The sequence below is a fragment of the Lolium rigidum genome, chromosome 4 (assembly GCF_022539505.1).
Source record: "Lolium rigidum isolate FL_2022 chromosome 4, APGP_CSIRO_Lrig_0.1, whole genome shotgun sequence".
NCBI lineage: Eukaryota > Viridiplantae > Streptophyta > Magnoliopsida > Poales > Poaceae > Lolium > Lolium rigidum.
In genome coordinates, this window is record NC_061511.1 from 128,382,691 (window position 1) to 128,396,227 (window position 13,537).

A 13,537-nucleotide genomic window follows, 5' to 3' on the forward strand; every position below is an offset into this window, starting at 1 on the left:
CCTGCTCCTCCCGTTCGCACGCACTCCTCTTGTCCCGTCCGCGGGCTCGCGCAATAGCTAATGATCGAAGTACAAAGCTGCTAGCTACTAGCTCACATGTTAGCGTTCGGTTTTTTTTTATCGAAACACAGGTGCGAATTACAAAACTATAAGTGCGAGTACAATTAGTAAAACTAGGAAGCATAGGCGCGGCGGCACGCCGCGCCCGTTAGTGTTAGTTGTTCTTTGAGTGTATATCTGATGATTTAGAGAATGCTATGTTAAAAGTGTAGTAGCTGAGAAGTACAGAGCAAAAAGAATATTTGAAGCAGTTATTTGTTAGCGGTACTGGGCCATTTTAGCAGCAACTGAGCGGGAGTGGTGTTTTGAAACATGGGAGCATATGCTCCCTATATTTTAAAATGCATCTTATACATATTGTAAATTTTAAAAAATTGAAACAAAAAGTTCGCACATACATCTTTATGTGCTACGCGCTCACAAAGTCGTTTCATAAAAAATGAACTTATAATGTGACGTGTGTAAAAAAAGATAATATTCAGTGTTTAAAACAATGGTTTTACATGATAAGTTTTCTCTTTTTTACATTGGTCATAAAAATATTATTTTTTCATGAAATTTGACGCACACACATATATTATAGAGATATACACGTAGAATTTTTTGTCAAAATTTTTCCACACTTTAAAATATGTTTTGTTGGTAGAGGGAGCATACGGGCCGGGAGCGAATTGAATTTCCGTAACTGAGCAGCCTATACGTTGGTCTGGTTAGATAGGCCGCACTATCAATATTCGGCCCATGTGTGACGAACCGATGTTGATTGCTTTGTCTCCCCTTTTTTTTTAGAGAAGTTGTCTCTTTTTCTCTGCTATAAACAAACAGTTTGTTCTTTTCTAGCTGCGAGTGACTCAGGCGAACAGAAGAAAAGAAAAGAAAGCCATTAGGGATCTGTGAGTAAGAGTTCATGGAAATCCACTGTTAGAGAAGAGACATGAGAGTTTTACTCCATCACTGTCTCCACTGTTGTAGGCTAGCTGCATGCAAAGATCTGAGAGCTTGGCGTCGCTAAGTTCATCAGCGAGCTTATAGAGAAAGACCACAGGTCGATGGTGGCAGGCGGCAGTGGGTGAAGCGTAGCAGAACGGGAAGAAGGACCGGCCGAAGCGGCGGATCGGAAGAGCAGCGGAACGCGAGAAGCACCGGTCGGTGATAGCATGCAGCGGCAGATGGAGCCTCCATCATGGAGGGCAGCAGAAAGGTACAGTAGTTGGGGACTTGGGGCAAACGATTGGAGCGACCGTCCCAGTGATTCAAGCAGATCCATCATCTGGCTGGTATGTTATTGTTTCAGTACTGCAAGTTCTCTTACCGAAAGCGGGTTTCTTTTGTGCATTGCAATGCCAAGAGCAATCGAAATCTGAAAAGTGAGCTATAACTTGACTATCAATTTGACAATATCATACTAAACTATTTCGCTGTTATCAATTTAACTATTGTCTTTTGCATATTAATTAGTACCATGAAATTAAAGGAAAAAAAAAAGGAGAACAGATTTCAGGGGAAAACTAACCCTGGTCTTCTGAAATTCTCGAATTGGTTAACTGACCGATAATTGTTTTGGATAATGCATAAAGAAATTAAATCTGGAAAGGCAAGGCAAAAGCCAATTATACATTAAAAATAGCTTATTAGTTATTACCAAAGGAACCAAGCAGTATAGTAAGAGGTAGTATGGATACAAAAGGAGCGCAAGATGTTCTCCAATACTACTGATTATGTTCCAACCATACAAAAGGACACGAATTACAGGTCATTGAAGTTTGGTGCTGGAGAAATTATCCTGATCGTGCAATCAGTTGCACATGTCTACTTATTAGCACTGGATGATTCTGTGTTCAAAATTCCAGTTTTGCCTATGACTCGGAGACACTGGTTAACTGGAATGGAAATGGCATACAAAAACTGCTAATTCAGTAATTAATACCATCAAGCCAAGTGGATATGGTAAAACTGAAACATTGCAATTAAAACAGCTCCATAGCCTTTATACAGACGACACATCATCACAAAAGGTCCCAATACAAAATAGTGGCAACACTTTTACTGCAGAGCCAGTTATCCTAAGAATATTGCCATGAGAAACTCGAACGCTAGAATGAGCTCATGAACTCGATGTTTTCAGCAGCAGAAAGAAAACATTGAGATCAACCGAATGTGCAAGGTACATATAATAGAAATCCAACAATATGAGACGGATGGACAACCGCAGAAAAGATCTTGCAAGTGAACTAATCATGCTGATCTGCATTTAACTTCTCATGGGGTTCAATCTATTACCAAATAATCTTCCAGTACCAATAGTTTCTATAGATATATTAAGGGATGTGCTAGAGAATAGCCATTTCTGCCAAACTTATTGATGGAAAGTTCTTCAACATCTGAACATGCAAATGCTCTGGATAAATTATCCAATGGTTGTCAGGCCACTTCCTCAACCAAATCTGGCGCCTCCGAGAATCCACCTCAGACAAAACACCTAAAGCCAATAGAGAACTCGGGCCAATAGACGGAGAAAGAAGTATCAACCACTGGTAATGAAGGACTAACACCAGCCGGACAAACAGGCCTGGATAGCTGTAGAAAAGAGAAACTGCACGGCCAGCCGATCGTCCGCGACCTCGCCCAACCCAGAGGTTTGCCTCGCCTTGGATGCACTGGCAGAGGAACTGCCGTGACCAGGAGCCAGTTGAGCAGAAACATCTTGGATGCCACGATAATGCTGCGGAACCAGAGAAGGCGAGGAAGACGGATGCTGGCATCGCCCACGGCCGGCACCACACATACTTATGGGGTACCTACAGGGAAAGAAGGCATCATAAGGAGACAAAGAATGCGAAGTCATCAGCCTCCCCTTTCGCGAGTCGCCCGAAATTGTTCCCTGTGACCAACCCCTAGTGAGACTCATTGGGCTAGTGCGTTCATGTCAACTCTATGATATTACACCGTTCATTCATTCAGCACAGTAAATTTATCATACATAATGCAACATCATATTTATGGAATGATGGTAAACCTATGGCATACAGCTAGATTTATTTTAGATGCATCAACCTCTTTTGATAACTGCAATAGAACCCCTTGAGTTGCTAGAGGGAAACATTCAGATAAAACTACTTTCTCTTTATGATAAACAATTTAATGAAGGAAGTGCCAACTCTTCATGGACAACAGTAATATATATCGTCTTAGTAGCCAAAAAGATATTGAAGCACACTTTCTAGAAACTTGATGACTGCAGACATGAACTTAAAAGATAAGACATCCATGGGGAAAGTATGAAACCTAGCCAAGCATATAGTAATGTTCAGTGCAGAGGAACTTATGTATTATCTTCTTGATGCAGATCATTCGTAGCAAAAAATATGCAAATAAGATTTCTACGGAAATCTCGGTAGTAAGTTTATATGCTGATAATATTATAGGAGAACCTGTCATGTCTGTGAAATCTGAGATCACCAACCTTTACACACCAATCACTATGAGCTTAGTTCAGATATTGGAAAAATGGCATATCTTGTGACAGTTGCAGCGTCAATCCTGAAATGCTTGAGGGATATGGCGTTAATAAGGACTAAGGAGGGTGAACAAAACAATAGGAAAGTGGTACTGGAATATAAAGAACCCATTGCCTGTAGCCTGTAGTCATTACACAGAGCATTTACAGGCTACAACAAATAATCTGACCTTTTATAAAACAGTCCATAAGAGAACGGTCAGGAGAGAGAGATATAAGCTACGACTTCCATTTTGTGAACAACACTAAAATGTACAAAGTTAGGTCTATTTGGCACTGCTGCAATCCTAGATCTGCATGGACAATGGTTGGCACAACAAAGGAAACTAATGCAAGAGTAGAACAAATATCTTTGTAGCATTGAAAAATCTAAATGCATCTATTAGTACTAACACATGAAGTAAATTCAGAAGCCAACACTGGAAAGAGATACGGTGAGAATCTAACCAGTTAATGAGGATATGATATGTCCTTCAGATGAAGTGGCAAGAAAGAAACTCTGATAAACCTGAAGTAGGAATGATCTCGCATCCAAACATCTTTTGGGGTCTAGAATCTCATAATATTGATGCGGTCGGAGCATCCAGTCGACCATAATCTATATCCTCAAGAATATCATGACCAAGAGGGAAAAAGATAGGGAAGTAAGATAGGCACATTTTCTGACACTGCTTCGCTGAAAAGTATAAGCTAAGAAATCAGTGTAGAATTCTGCTAGTATTTCTAAACCAGTCTCTTAATTCAATATCACTTCAAGTGGTGTGTACCTTAAATTTTGAGATGGATGCAGTTCCAGTTCTAGAATAAAACAATAACAATCATTAGGAATTGGTCCGAGAATGGAACTAATGAGCTGTCCAAATGGTATCTCCATGGCTCCATCAGAGGTAGCTATAGAACATCACACCTAAAAGTTATGATCGTGTCATCAACTGTTATGGCACATATAACGTCATCCATAAAAGGGGATGCCGGCAAGGCCGCGGGTAAACACCTGCTGGCAACTATATGGAAGCCGGAGAAGACGGTGAAGGCGTCCATGATGCCCACCGCCCACCGTGTGCGATGACGACCTTGGCACTGCTAGGCTAGCGGCACACTACGTGCCCGGACCAGCATGACGGCCTCTGAAGAAACCAACAACCAAAGCTGACCCCGGCCCTGGAAAATGATGGTGCTAGATTGGGAAACAAAAGATCTCCCTGAAAAACGATGGTGCTAGATTGGGAAACAAAAGATCTGGCGGCTCCACATACGAATCAAGGAGAAGAGCTCCTCCACCGTCAATCCTCCCACCCGCCATGGATAGGAAAAAAATTACTATTGGAAAGAGAAAGCAACTCAAATATGGAGGCAGTCCCTCGTCCCTCTCACCTCCGGCCACCTTAGCTGCAGGCGATGGGGAGAAGTAGACCGAAAACCGACGCGCAGAGGGAGGTGTGAAGGGAGTCCGCCGCGTGCATTCTCCTCGGATTTCATGGGCGGCAGCCGCTCCATCTGAGAGCTGCCGTCCTGACGCGCTGGCCATGGCTGTTCTGTGGGCGGAGGCAGCCTCTCCATCTGAGTGCCCCCGTCCCGACGCGCCGGCCATGGCAGCTTTCTGGGCGGTGAGCCGCGCCGACGGAAGGGATCCCAGGCGCGGGTAACCCAGGGCAGCGACAGGGTGTTGGGAGCCCGGCAAATACTCGGCCGACGGAGATTTTTGGGCGCTCGTGGATAATTCCGGTCAAACCGTCAAAGCGGTGCACGGATGAGGAAAGGAGAGAAGGAGGTGGGGTCTACCATTAGATTTTTCCAGATGAGTGAGAGAGGACGTAATAAACCCACCAGGCAGTAATGTCTGCCTCAATCACCGGGAAGAAACACAGCAACCGGTTGCCGGTAGCCTATCCACTCAAGTAAAAATGAAAGGAAATACTACCAATTGGTCAAACTAAGGAAACGATAAGATAGGAGGTACGTGTCACTGAATGCGTGGATGAAAACGAAGGAAAATTGCACATCTACAGTGGCCGGTTAATGAGGATGCGTGAAACTGTCTTGCTTTTATATAGGGTATAGATGGTCGAGTACAGGGTTCATAATGTGTAGGTACAACTACATATACAACACAAGTACAGCAAAGTGCGGATGAGTAAGTACAGGTATAGTCGCGCACACAAGCGAGTACAGTTTCGTACAAAGCACGAGTACAGTTACATATGGAGCACGAGTACAGTTGAACACACGGGCGAGTACGGGTACAACCGCGCACACGAGCGAGTACGGTCGCGCACACGAGCAAGTACATGTATAGAAGTACGATCACGCATACGAGCGAGTACGATCCACGCACCCGAGCGGATACGATCGCGCACACGAGTAAGTACTGGTATAGAAGTACAGTCGCGCACACGAGTAAGTACTGGTACAAAAGCATAGGTACAGTAGCGCACACGAGTAAGTACTGGTACAAAAGCATAGGTACAGTAGCGCACACGAGTAAGTACAGTTACTTAGTAAAGGGAAAAACTGCATCACGTACACTAAAAATAGAAGTACTTATCAGTTGAAACACAGGTACAGTTAGGTACACACCACGATTACAACCATACTAGTATTGGAAGTACGAAAAAAATATATTCCGAAACCTATCAACATGGGATCTAGTTTTGAAGATCTCGATACGAGGATCTCAAAAGTGAAAACGGATCGTATTTTGGATTTACAGATCTCAAGATATTTCATTTTGAAAAACCGAATCTAGAAAAATAAAGGGAAAAGCTGATACAACGCAGCCCCCATCTGCCTTCTCTCTCCTCTCTCATCCCCACCTTGCTTCGTCTTGCGACACGTGGCGAGCAGGGAGACCACTTCTCAGAGATTTTCTGGCACCACAGCGTGCCACTTGTCGCGTGCGGAGTGAGTTGTCTTCCCTTCGCGAAGGTTGGCCTTTTTCTAACGATTTCGAGCAATACCCCATGGCAACACGTCAAAACTGTATAGGCCGCATTTGGTAACTTGTGATCCCATTAGCTCGCATCGGGTCAGCAATTTTTGATCCATTTGAATGCCTAGACCGAGCTGCTTTCTTGCATGAAACGGGTTTTAAAGCAACCTAGGAGGACAGGCCAACGTCCGGTTAGGCAGTTTCTCCATGGACAGACCCGTTCTCGAGCCTCCTTGGCTCCACTGATGCAACGCCTGCACATACTCGGGGTTAAGCTCACTCTCCCTTACACTACTCCACACACCCTCTCCTTACATCAACACAAAATATAGTCTGAATCAAAATAAGTTGTACATGAAAAAGATGCGTGTTGATGATAGGAATCAATTTCCATAATCGGTTTCGAGTTTCGGTTGTCGTAAATCGTCAATTTAGTGTATGAAGTTTTGAGCGAATTTTGCTAAATTCGTCGCACACGCTCAACCGTTTGAAATTTCCTTTGAGGGTGGGTTCACCTCACCATTCCGCATGATTTTCATGTTGAAAGTTTTTCGTTTTGGTGGACATAGATGGATAAATAAATGACTCACTAGTATACTGTAATGTGTACGTATGTGTGAGTATAGTTTGCATTACTTTTACTCAACTTCTCGCTTGTCATCTTCATAGACGACGACGTGGTGATGATATGTGAGAAGTGAGAGGTGATAATCCATGCATGGTGGTGGCAGCATGGTGATGTTCATCTTCGTGGTCCACGACGTGGTCATGGTGGTATTCAGCTTCGTCATCAGCGACATGGTTATGCTTGTGACGGGCGTGAACGGTGGTGTCATGGTGGTGTTTGTATTCGTGGTCGGCGACGTGGTGATGCTTCTGACCGGCGTGACCGGCGGTGTCATGGTGGTCTCGTCTTCGTGGTCGACGACATGGTGATGCTTGTGGCCGGCGTCACCAACTGCGTCATGGTTGTCTTCGTCCTCGTGGTCGGCGAGGTGGTGATGCTTCTGGCCGGCGTGAACGACGGTGCTATGGTGGTCTTCATCTTCGTGGTCGGCGACGTGCCCATGCTTCTGACCGGCGTGACCGACGGTGTCATGGTGCTCTTCGTCTTCGTGGTCGGTGACGGTTTTGACCGGCGTGATCGACGGTGCCATGGTGATGTCTGTCTTCGTGGTCGCCAACGTGCCGAAGCTTGTGAACGACGACGTGAGGCTTTGTGATAGGTGAGAAGGTGAGAGGTAAAGTCACCATGTGGATAAGTGGTGAGGCTTTTACTGGACTCGTATGAAACCAAACAGACTGAGCCATTCTTTTCTGCTGGGCCAAAAAATTCTACACAGCTTATCAAACAACAGCCCAAAACTGCACCGTGGTCCGTTCGCGACGCGCAGGAGCTCCCATCTCGCTGGCGCAGCCATGCAGGAAATCGTCCTAGGCAACCAAACGCGCCCATAAAAGCGGGATTAGGGCAGGCGATGCAACACTTACCCTCCTTCCCGTCGCCGCACCTCCGCGTCGACTCCCGACGATTCCGGCGGAGGAAACCAAATCGGCGCCAAATTTCCGCGGTTTTCCTCCGCGCGGCGGCGGTAGACTACTCTGACGACTCGTCTGACCTCTCCGACGACGACACCGCAGAGGATGAGTGAAACACCGGTCGCAGCCCCCAAGCCCCGGGGATAGAATTATAAATTCGGGGAAAGCTTAACTCTGAGTTTAAGATTTCCTTTGCAAAATCTTGTATAAATTATATGAACTCTAATTCAGGTGTTGTCTTGGCGGTGGATGTATTGCTGTTGTTAGGCCCGAGATACTGTAGCGGGACTTTTATTTCTTAGTTTTCTTTTCTTGTTTTTGGCTGTGTGCATCCGTAGTGCCATTAGGGTGGTGCGTTGTTGCAGAGGCTGGGTGTAATTGGTATCTTCTTGATGTTAATATATTCTCTTTATCAAAAAAATATGAACTCTAATGAACTGCTTTAATCTTTGAATTTCTAGCGTGAATAACGACTACTTCGTGTTTGCGGTTCACGATTACGGTTTATGTTCGATCGCTCACCCGCATCGAGCGATTTTCGCGGATGCAACACTACCCCATCCGCATGATGCGGATGGGAGGTCTGCTAGAGTTGCTCTTAGTAACTAAAAAACAGAAGTGCAACAACAGTGTAAATAAAAGTGCAAGTTTACACGGAAAAGTCCGGTTTGAACATGGGTGCACGTGAACCCTAGTTGGAAATGCATTTTTGAAATGTGAAAAAATTCTGAAATAAAAATATTCGGGTACGTACGCATGTTTCATGTATGCATAGAAAGTTTTCGCGGAGAAACCATTTTTTTATTTCAGAATCTAAAAAAGACAAAATACATCACATATATACTGCTATATAGCCCTGCAAAATTTCACTTTTTTGCCGAGACAAAATAAAATATTTTTTCGTCACGAAACTCATGCCCATGGCACATATTTGTGATCATCTAGGAAATCATTTTGTGTTTCGATTTTTGAAACATGTTTTGACATCACAAACGGAGCTTTTCAAAAAGTGAGTTCACATGCCCCCATGTTCACAAAAGCCGGTCTCTACTTTACACTTTCTTTAAATCGTGATTGCACTATTCTCGAAAAAAAAATCCTTGTTTAGCAAATGGTTTGGAGTGTATTTAATGGGATTAGGGGGATTTTGAAATAGATGGGATTTAATCCCCTTCGAGGCTTGTTCGGTTAATCCTCCCACCAAGTGGATTTGAGAGTATTCAACTGTATTGGGGAGAACTTTTGCTTATAGGAGATTTAAAACCCCTTAATCCCCTTCAATCCTTCAATTCAGAGGTAACCAAACAAGGCCTCAATCCATGTCAATCTCGTTCAATCCAAGGAAATCGAAAAAGGCCTAAGGGCATACCTAGCGGGCTGAACCATTTCAGACACAAATTATATCCGTTTTGGTCCTTTAGGTTGGCTCGCGGAGAAAAAAAATAGGCCGCCCCCTCTTGTCCGTATGGGTCGCAGGCATACAGCTAGCGCCCAGAACCAAAAAAATCCGTAATTTTTAATGTATTTAAAATTTGTTTTATATAGGGTACAGAAAAAAAGTACATTAAATATATAAAAATAGAGAGTTAGAATCCAATCCAGTGTTTGCGGCGTCGCGCCACCTACTCCTCGTCATCGTTGGAGGTCATGTCGAGGTAATCTAGCGTGGGCCACCGATACAGCCACAGAACCATCGGTGGCATCTGTGCTGATGGCGCTGGAGGGGCCAATGCGGGAGGCATAGGTGTTGGCTTGGGCCACGACTCGGTCCATGGCGACGCCGGTGCTGGCATGCACTCTGAAGTCCCAACGGCGTGGCAGCCTGCACGAGTGCGGACTCCCACAGCTAGACGATGAGGCCTTGTGACTCGCCTAGGGCCTCCAACTCCGGCGATGGCAAGCTTGACATCCTCGTTGTAATCTAGCTCGAGTGGTTGGGTGGGGAATTTGTCCTTCTTCTTAATGGTCGCCAGCTGCTCGCGCTTAAATGCAAGGAGGCTGAGGCAGTCCGCTGGTACCGGCACGTGTAGGGTATCACTAAAATCTTGGTTGGGAAATGATAACCCAAATTTATAGTTCAACACGGTATGAGATGTAGAATACCAATAAGATTTTAACAATTGAGACATCACTCTCAACCGCACCTGTGTATCAATATTCATAAAAGCAAAAGTTGTGAAGTGCAATAATTTGTAACAAAGTAGTAACAATTAAAACCGCACCTGTGTATCAATATTCATAAAAGCAAAGGTTGTGAAGTGCAATAGTTTGTAACAAAGTAGTAACAATTAAAGACAACAGTGGCTGATTTCCAATATTCACATGAAAGTTTATAGATGAAACTTTAGGTAATTGAAAGCATAGGCATGTGGTGATAAATGGGCATTGCATGGATGATATCATGCATACAATAATGCAACAATACTTCGCTTTAACTTAGGTGCATGGATGCGTGCGTTGACAAACTATGCGACGGCGGCGATGATCCTCCCACCTCTCGTCGTCAAAACCCCATCCGCCCTGTGTCAGACGATCTTGTCGGATGCCAACAAAAGTCTCTCCGTGCGCAATCCCTCGTGGCTCGGGGGGTCACGGCATGCCACCCCAAGATGGAAGGTGGCATCGACATCAAAGCTACCCTTATGAACCTACAATAACCAAATGCTGGTTTTTACAACTCCAAAGTAGAATGTGCTATATGAAAACATGACGGTAGCATGAAGCGTTATAGACTTCAATGACGAGAAGTCACTTTCTTTGCATGTGCTGAATTTTAAAAGCACCAATCCATAGAAGGACCAAAAGGAAATGCTTACACACCATCAAATCCAGGACTTGTTCCTTAAGCAACATTTGAGCCTCTTCCACTGCATAATGTTTAGAGATTTGTTTTTTTATACGTTATTTTGCAATAGCTGCTCCTTAGTAGCCACCGAAATAGTCTTCAAACTGAAATGCAAGTTCAGCCATAGCTTGGCATCGAAATGTAAATTCAACAGATGAATAAGCCAATACATCCAAAGCGTACCTATTAAACATCAGAGCTTCATCTCTTGATGATGATTGTAACAAACTTGCATCAAACTTGTTGAGCATCCTACGACCAAGTCTCATTTAATAGTATATATTTCAACTTCTGTTAAACGCACTACTCCAATTTTGTTAAATTTATCATCTTGTCAAATTTTTTTAGTTGTAGCTTCATCTCGCCGTTATGCACAACTTTCATATTTTGAAGGTCATAGCCGAAATGTTGTGGTTATGGTTTGTTTTTTTTTTCTATATAGAATTTTTTTAGGAGACGGTCAGATTTTCTAGACTAGGCTTTTCGTCTGGTTGTGGAATGAGAATTCGAAGGGGAAATATCAGGTAAGTACTGTACTAATTAGACAGGGCCTGTTCCCGACATCAGCCCATTTCGTTTTTACGATGGCCCCAAATCAACCGAAACGAGTAAAGCAAAAGAGGCCCAGAACCATACGAAGCCCAGCAAAGGTCATATCGATCTCGTGCGCCTATCGTAACACGAACGGCTGAAATCCGTCCTCCAGCCCGAAACCCTAGCCCCCCACGCGAGGCCAGTCCCTTATAAGAAGTTCCCGTCTCCCATCGCCCCCAAACCCTACACTCTAGCCCTCGCGCCGCCGCCTCCTGCACCACCAGCGCCCAGCCGTCGCCGCCGCCGGAGAAGAGGAGAGAGCAGCAGCAGCCGCCATGGGTCGCGTCCGCACCAAGACGGTGAAGAAGACCTCGAGGCAGGTCATCGAGAAGTACTACTCTCGCATGACCCTCGACTTCCACACCAACAAGAAGGTCCTGGAGGAGGTCTCCATCCTCCAGTCCAAGCGCCTCCGCAACAAGGTGGCCGGCTTCACCACCCACCTGATGCGCCGCATCCAGCGCGGCCCCGTCCGCGGCATCTCCCTCAAGCTGCAGGAGGAGGAGCGCGAGCGCCGCATGGACTTCGTCCCGGAGAAGTCCGCCCTTGAGGTCGACGAGATCCGCGTCGACAAGGAGACCATGGAGATGCTCGCCTTCCTCGGCATGGGCGACCTCCCCGGCGTCGACCGTGCCCCCGAGGTCACCTCCTCCGCCCCTGCCTTCCGCCAGCCGTTCAACGGGCCCCGCGGCGGCAACCGCGCCTAGGTTCCTCGTCACATCGTCGTCCTCTCATCGCAACTCCCTAGTTACCCTACCATGTTTTCTATATTTTAGATCTGTGGTCCGTTATGTGGCAAGTATGATTTTGAACTCAATGCTTTAAATTCGAGGTGTTTTGATCTGAGTATGGTGGACATGTGATCTGTTTATCGCACTGTTAAGAAATCTTAAGTGATTCCATATATTATTGTTAGTGTTGATGTTTCTGTTCTATTATTTTGTTTTACAGTTGTTACTTGATTCTAATATATGAGTTGTCTATTGAAGATAACTGTACTGTCATGGCGGGTAGATTTTCGAGATTGTATATCTAGGTTGTTAATTTCAACGATGTTAACTGCCATAATACCGAGAACTCAAAATAGCATATGGTTGATACTTCTGATTCCCAACTATACGTTTAGTAACTTTTGAGTTATTCTGTTTGGCCCGCTGGTAACTATACCCCTGTCTCTGGTGTTCGACTTTGGTTGGTATGCTATTATTAAGCTTATTGCTTGATTCTAATATGAGTAGTCCTGTGGTAGTTATCTCGTGTTCTCATGTCGCTTAGGTACTCTTTCTGGATAATTTTCTCTATCTAGGTTGTTAATTAGAAAGGATTCTACATGATTGAATACTGTGAACTCCAAATGGCACATTGTATTTAGGTTTGTGTTTTTTACTTTGGTACTGGGAAGTGGAATGTGTTGCACATGTTTCCCAACTATGTTTGTACTGCCAAGTTGATATGTTTCACCCTGAAACAATGTTACTACGTTCTCGGATAGTTGGTGACTTGTTTGACTTAGTGTTTTTAGTTTTGCACTTGCTGGGACCAATTTTAGTTTTGTGTTGTCCAGTCTAAGCATTTAGCCTTTGCTTTTAGAATTGCCTTCCTTTGCATTAGGGTGCTTGTTCTGCTTTCTGGTAGGACTGAAACAATGAAAACCTACAAACACGCTGTGCTTGGTTAATCTCTTACACCTGTAGACTACAATGCAAATGTGACTTCGGGGTTAGTGTCTAAATGGAATCTTGAGTTAGTGGTTGTGTAGTGTTTGTGGAACCATTTTCACTTGCAAGTCCATGTAAAACTTGACACGTTGGCTGGAGTTCCTGTGTTGCTAGCTTATCTGTTTGGCTGGTCTCAATTACGTTGCACTTCCCTCGGTGATGTTCTTATTTATGCACAGTTGGTGCAGTTCCTTTCTTGTTTCCTTTTGGAGATTTATGTCAGGCGTAGGTCATTGGCTGTATAGTCTGGCTTCTTCCATGATGCTTTGTTGTTATGGATCGGTAAACCTGAAATAACATTAGTCGTTTGCCCAGCAGCATGGTCTAACTTTGTA

At 44.5% G+C, this 13,537-nt stretch overlaps 1 protein-coding gene and 1 long non-coding RNA gene across 3 annotated transcripts; one reads left to right on the forward strand and one right to left on the reverse strand.

Annotated features, from left to right (window-relative positions):
• Positions 1-2,178: 2,178 nt before the first annotated feature.
• Positions 2,179-5,148, reverse strand: LOC124705606. Of its 2 annotated transcripts, none has more exons than XR_007004104.1 (4): positions 4,572-5,148; positions 4,345-4,484; positions 3,524-4,253; positions 2,179-2,858 (listed from the first exon to the last, which is right to left on the reverse strand). It is a non-coding gene; the product is annotated as an uncharacterized LOC124705606 (long non-coding RNA). The 2 variants fall into 2 exon arrangements; XR_007004105.1 differs by having other exon boundaries at positions 3,524-4,267.
• A 6,534-nt stretch (positions 5,149-11,682) lies between these two features.
• LOC124708309 (40S ribosomal protein S17-3-like) lies at positions 11,683-12,399 on the forward strand. The gene has a single exon (XM_047239988.1). The coding sequence runs from the start codon at positions 11,760-11,762 to the stop codon at positions 12,189-12,191; it is 432 nt and encodes a 143-aa protein (XP_047095944.1). The 5' UTR covers positions 11,683-11,759; the 3' UTR covers positions 12,192-12,399.
• The last annotated feature ends 1,138 nt before the right edge of the window (positions 12,400-13,537 follow it).

Excerpts from the sequence above, each read along its gene's own strand:
- LOC124708309 (XM_047239988.1), top strand. The coding sequence starts at position 11,760 with ATGGGTCGCGTCCGCACCAAGACGGTGAAGAAGACCTCGAGGCAGGTC.